General features: G+C 36.9%; 1 protein-coding gene across 1 annotated transcript; it reads left to right on the top strand.

Moving 5' to 3' along the window:
- Window positions 1-1,936: 1,936 nt before the first annotated feature.
- Window positions 1,937-4,880, top strand: LOC104809767 (coronatine-insensitive protein 1-like). The gene is made up of 3 exons (XM_010535872.2): window positions 1,937-2,823; window positions 3,300-3,780; window positions 3,861-4,880. Exons 1-3 carry the CDS (start codon window positions 2,336-2,338, stop codon window positions 4,665-4,667), a joined length of 1,776 nt encoding a protein of 591 aa, XP_010534174.1. The 5' UTR covers window positions 1,937-2,335; the 3' UTR covers window positions 4,668-4,880.
- Window positions 4,881-6,755: the final 1,875 nt, after the last annotated feature.

Here is a 6,755-nt window from a genome sequence, read left to right as displayed (position 1 = left end):
CCAATTCACTACCTCCATATTCAGATTCTTTCCCCGGATATAAAATCAGAAATTATAAAAGTATTTGACACTTTTTTATTTATAATTTACTAAATTTTTTCTACATTTATTATTAGATTTGAATTTAATTGTCCAAAATAGTAAACTATTGTGAACGGACATTTCTTTTATGAAGTAAATTGCATAAAGTTGAAAAAGGGAAGAACCCATTTTCATATTTGTTTTGGGTATAATTTGTCATTAGTTATTGATTTTCAAAAAGATTAAATAATTCAGCAATGTATTTGAATCCACACACAAATTGATTCAGTTAATTCATAGGTGGAAAGAATTTTAATAGACTATCATCATATTGTTTGAAATTGAAATATTTCCTCTTATAGGATTGCTATTGGTTATTATATACATTGTATTGATTCACATATATATGAACTTACCACAATTGTCAAATTATATATATCACTAAATGACGTGTAATTTGGGCATTATATCATTTAGGCTGTGAAAGGACAATGTCTTGAGTCTTGACTCTTTGGGTTTTCCAACCATGTAAAACGAGGCCGTTGACTCTTCGGGTTTACCGGTCCGGTACTATTCGATTATAATTCGGTTCGATTCGGTTTTTAAATTTCTTATCCTAATTTCCTTCGCCTTTTAAATTTATCGTCTCTTATTTTACATTTGAATTAAACTTCTAGAAAAAAGCTAGCATATATCATCGCACCCAATAAAACTCTAACCTAACCATAGAGAATAACACATTTGAATAAAAAAAAAAGAAATAAGAGAATAATTTAGGATCAGTTTGACAAAAATCTTCGTAAAATAAAAACACTCCCTCCGTTTCATATTAGATGACGTTTTACAATAATATTTTTGTTTCAAAATACATAATGTTTTGAGATTTTCGTTTAATTTTTAATATTTTTTCTAAATTTATCCCTAATTAATAATGTTGAAATGTTATATATATTTAGAAATAACAATTTTCTAAAGATATTTTGGGTAAATAATTATTTTGTTTAATTTTTAAACGACATCTAAAATGAAATGGAGAGAATAATAAATTTTATCGTTCTTTTGCTCAAAGAGCTATAAGTCCAATTTGAATTTTCTATTTTTATTTTAAATTTAATTTCTTTCGATTTTAGACCGATTTAGTTTTCTAAATATTCCTAACCAACTAAATTTATTTCGATTCCGTTCGAATTTACTTTGTGATAGACTAATAGAGAAAAAGATTTGGATGCCTATAAAGTATTTATAATGTATTATTATAATTATGCAAGATAACAGAAATCTGAAGAAAAAAAAAACTTGGGGATTAGAGGTCTTAGAATTTCGGGTGTCACTTAGGGCTGGGCACAAATACCCGAAAATCGGGTATCCGTCGGATACTCGTCTCACGGATACCCGATTTTAGGGTACTCGTAATTTTCAAATCCGAATCCAAATCCTTATTTTTCAATACCCGTGAATCCGGATCCAAATCCGGATAATAGAATTTTTAAAACCGGATATCCGCGGGTACCCGCGTATTATGATTATAAATAATTATATCTTATATTTATATAACATTTTTATAAAATACAATTATTTTAGATGAAATAATTTCATATTTTTTTAATATTAATTCAAAAAAATTAAATTTATTATTATTTGTCTCTTATTATCTCTTTTGTCTTATATATTTTATCATAATTCATCAATTTTTATAAATATATCTTCATGTTTTAAAAATTTTATATATGAATATTGTTGTTTTTCCACTGAAATTATTGGTGACTCTCCCCTATTTTGTCGTGATCCACACAATGAAAGCTCTCGTCTAATTCAATATCGACCGTCAGATGCTTTTACATAATCCAATCTCATCCGTCCATCTCTATTAGGCTAAATATTAAAATATTCAGCCTAACAGAAAAGGGGAAATTTCACTTCCACTTGAATATATTACTAACAAAAAATTCCTTTCCACTTTGTTCGATTCAACCCGTCTCTTCTTGCTCCGCGTGTCCTCCTCTGCTCCATTTCGCCGCCGCCGTTCGCTACAGATCTCTTCGGAGTTCTTCTCCGTCACTGTTTTTCCGGTGAATCGGAACGTTTCCGAGTCCTGAGCTTCTCCTCTTGTTCTTCTTTCTGGTCTCCCCTGTTTCAGGGTCAGGTTTTCTTTTGGATCTCGGGCATTTTTGTTGTTTCTGTTCTTTGGGTGGATTTGCTCGGAATCAGTTCTCTTTTCCGATTGGGTAGCGATCTCGTTGCTGTAATCGATCGGAATGTTACCGGATTCTCTCAGGATTTGGCGGGGGTTTTAATTCTTTCGGTGTTGTTGGCAATGGAGGATTCGGATAACAAGAAGTGTAGATTGAACAGCGCGACGATAGATGACGTCATCGAGATAGTGATGCCTTACATAATCGATCCAAAGGACCGTGATTCTGCGTCGCTAGTCTGCCGGAGATGGTGGAAGGTCGACGCCGACACGAGGGAACACGTGACGATGGCTCTCTGTTACACGGCGAAGCCCGAGCGCCTGAGCCGCCGCTTTCCGAACCTGAGGTCGCTGAAGCTAAAGGGCAAGCCCAGAGCCGCCATGTTCAATCTGATCCCTGAGAACTGGGGAGGGTATGTTACCCCATGGGTGTACGAAATCATGACCTCTTTCCGGCGGCTCAAATCGGTTCACTTCCGGAGAATGATCGTCAGTGACTTGGATCTTGATCTTCTGGCGAAGGCGAAAAGGGACGAGCTCGAGGTTCTGAAACTCGATAAATGCTCTGGGTTCTCCACTGATGGACTTTTGAGCCTCGCTCGACACTGCAGGTATATGATTCTCATCTGCCTCGTTGTATTTCTGTCCATTCCCATCAAGATTCATGCTGCCATGTTCTTTCTGATATGCTTTTGATCTTTATCACTCCATTTTCAACACTCTGACCTAAAAAGTGGGCTGGAAATTATTTGCTTGAAAGATATGACAGTAATGCCAAAATGGCATCTTTCCCAGTTTTTGTTTCTCACAATGATTCTTTTTCTTGCAAATGAACTGTGCAAATGCTTTTGTGGATTGATTTTGAAGAAAAGGGTATATCAAGAAAGAGTTTATAGCCTTACTTGAAGAAAGAATTCGTTTCTGCCTTCATTGCCACTGATTGACGTTTATGGATATGGTTATTGCCTTTGGGGATATTATCTTTACTATTCTTGTTTCTTTGTTTTCCATTTCCATGACATCCTTACTATATTTGGACAGATTTCATTTTAGAAATCTGATTTGCTCGAACAAATCATATTCATAGGAAGATAAGGACGTTGCTCATGGAAGAAAGTTCTTTTATCGAAAAGGATGGTGAATGGCTTAGTGAATTTGCTCTGCACGACACTTCTTTTGAGGTTTTAAACTTTTATATGACGGATCTTGCGAAGATCAACCCCCGGGACCTGGAGACCATTGCTAGAAACTGCCCCTCCCTGGTTTCTTTGAAGCTCGGCGACTGTGAGATTCTCAACCTTGTCGGGTTTTTCAAGGCTGCTGCTAATCTTGAAGAGTTCTGCGGTGGCTCTTTCCATGAAGATGCCGACAGACCTGACAAGTACTTGAATCTGCCTTTCCCACCACAACTATCCCGTTTGGGTCTCTCCTACATGGGCGCAAAGGAAATGCCCATAATATTTCCATTTGCTGCCCAGTTAAGGAAGTTGGATTTGCTCTATGTACTGCTGAACACTGAGGATCATTGTACTTTAATCCAGAAATGTCCTAATCTGGAAGTCCTCGAGGTAAAGAAAAGATCTAACCTTCCATCTTTCATCGGTTCCCTCCTATACATGTAATGTTGAAGATGCCGTTTGTGTTTTAGGCGAGGGATGTAATCGGAGATCGAGGACTAGAGGTTGTCGCTCAGCACTGCAAACGATTGAAGCGGCTGAGGATCGAACGAGGAGCGGATGAAATAGGAATGGAGGATGAAGAAGGCTTAGTCTCGCAGAGAGGATTGATCGCTCTGGCCCAAGGCTGCCTGGAGCTAGAATACATGGCTATCTACGTCTCTGACATCGATAACCAATCTCTACAAAGCATAGGTGCATACCTTAAGAATCTCTGCGACTTCCGCCTCGTGCTGCTGGACCGGGAAAAGAGAATTACGGACCTGCCACTGGACAACGGGGTCCGAGCCCTCTTGAGGGGATGCGAGAAGCTCAGAAGGTTCGCCCTCTATCTCAGACCGGGAGGTCTAACCAACACGGGTCTGAGTTACATCGGGCAGTACAGCCCGAATGTGAGATGGATGCTACTGGGGTACCTGGGCGAGACGGATGAGGGTCTGTTGGAATTCTCGACCGGGTGTCGCAGCCTACAGAAGCTAGAGATGAGAGGCTGTTGCTTTAGCGAGCATGCGATAGCTGTTGCGGTGACGAAGCTGAAATCGCTGAGGTACCTCTGGGTGCAAGGCTACAGGGCATCTGCCACGGGACAGGATCTCTTGGCGATGGCCCGTCCCTTCTGGAACATCGAGCTGATTCCCGCGAGGAGAATCCCGGAGGTGAATCACCTTGGAGTGGTGAGAGAGGTGGAACACCCTCCCCATATACTGGCCTATTGCTCTCTGGCCGGCCAGCGGAGAGACTTCCCACCCACTGTTGTCCCCTTTGGTCCGTGCCCTTGATGAGCTTTAACCCGAGCCAGGTACCGTACATAGAATAAGACCCATTTCCCCTTACGATTTCTGTTCATAGATTGGATTAGCAGTTTACCCTTGACGAGTCTGCTCATAAACGAATATCAGACAATATTCTGTCCAACGATTAAATGCAGACGGTTAAAGGACAGACATCTTTACATGCCCAATTCGATAGAGACAGAAAACTGCAATTTTTCATTATTATGTGATAACGACCAATGTATAGAAACGTATCAATTTGTAAGTATCTACATATACATTATAAAAAAAGACCAAAAGGTATGAAAGGAAATAATAGAAAAATTCATGTGAAAGCGACTTTCATTTTCATGGGACACTATCTTTCTTGCTTCGCGAAGAAATTTAACAAAGTGTACATGGGATCCAATTCGGTTCCTTTTGAATAATTTGCAAATTTCATTTTATATATCCCTTCATTTCATATTAATTCTTCATTACTTTCAGAGAAAATCCGAAAAAATTTACCTTATGAACTTATCTAATTGAACTTTGAATTGTAACATATAAAAAATCATATATAAAATATTGGATATTCATAAACGGATACCCACAAGTTCACTAAAATAGACAATGAGTTGGAGGTAGTTTAAAATAATTGTTAAAAATTTTAGATTTCGATACAGAGATAAGAAAATTTGATCGATTTGAAAAAGTTTTAAATTTGTAAAAAAGAATATTAGGATCATGGATTGAGAGGATGAGAGTTAAAATATATAATTAAACTTGACAAGGGGTTTGAGGGAGTTGAAAAGTAGTTTTTAGAATTTATAGAGATCGATTTAGAGAAATGAGTTTACGTTAGGGATTTAAAGAAGTTAATAAAATCAAATTTGTGAAAAGAATATTAAAATCACCTGAGTTTAGAAAATTGGGTGTAATTAATTTTATAAAATTGTGTCTAGTTGCGGAACACCGGTACAAGGACATAAAGGGAATCATCTTTATAAAAACAAATTGGAATGTCTCTAGAATTTTGCTTTTTAGAATATATGTATAAATACAAAATGGACATTTCGACACGTGATATGAGACGTTGCTAAAATATTGGTTTTTAAATCCGTGCATTTGTGATTATAAAATTAATACCCAATAAGTGGATTGTTCATACAACCTAATTTAATTTTTTTGGGGTAATACGTCTTTAATGTTTTTTAGATCCTATATTTATATAATAGACATTATTAAGCTTTTAAGATCACAATATTTTTTCATAATCACTTAAAAAAATATTTTTCATGTTTGCACATTAAAAAAAAAGATAAAAAAAAATTGAAAAAATGAAGGTACTGTCAAAAAGTAAAACCCCAAACGGCATTTCACCATTACCAAGTTCTTCTTCCTCCCTCTTCCTCCCTGAGAGAAGACGGCTCGCTGGTAAGGTTTCATATTCTGTTTTTATTCTCTTTATTTTTTTTTAAATAAAATCTCCATTGAATCAAGCTTTTTCCCCTTAATATTTCAAATCCTATATCGTTTATATTTCATTTTTCTTCAACAGACCCTCATCCATCTCACCCAGGTAACCCAGTACACTACAAAAAAAATGGTCATTTCCAACGGGCAAATCCGTTGGAAATGACCAAATTTCCGTTGGAAATTAACGTTTCCAACGGATTTCCAACGGATAAATCCGTTGGAATTTCGTCGTTAGAAAACGGTGTCCGTTGGAAAACCGTTGGAATTTTCAACGGAATTTCAACGAATTTTTCCGTTGGAATTTTCCAACGGATTTCCAACCGCAATCCGTTGGAATTTTCCAACGGATTTCCAACCGCAATCCGTTGGAATTTTCCAACGGATTTCCAACGGATTTAAATTTCCAAAAAAAATTCCAACGGATATCCGTTGGAAATACCGTTGGAAAATTTCAACCCAATTTTTTCAATTGAATACGTTGAAAATTCCGTTAAAAATTTCCAACGGGCGATTCCAACGGATATCCGTTGGAAATTTTCAACGGATTTTTAACGGAAATCACCGTTGAAATGCCGTTGAAAACCGTTGAAAATCCGTTGAAAAATTTCCAACGGATAAATCCGTTGGAAAATTCGT

The sequence above is a fragment of the Tarenaya hassleriana genome, unplaced genomic scaffold (assembly GCF_000463585.1).
Source record: "Tarenaya hassleriana unplaced genomic scaffold, ASM46358v1 Cleome1, whole genome shotgun sequence".
Taxonomy (NCBI): Eukaryota; Viridiplantae; Streptophyta; class Magnoliopsida; order Brassicales; family Cleomaceae; genus Tarenaya; species Tarenaya hassleriana.
This window is presented reverse-complemented; position numbering and strand designations above follow the sequence as displayed.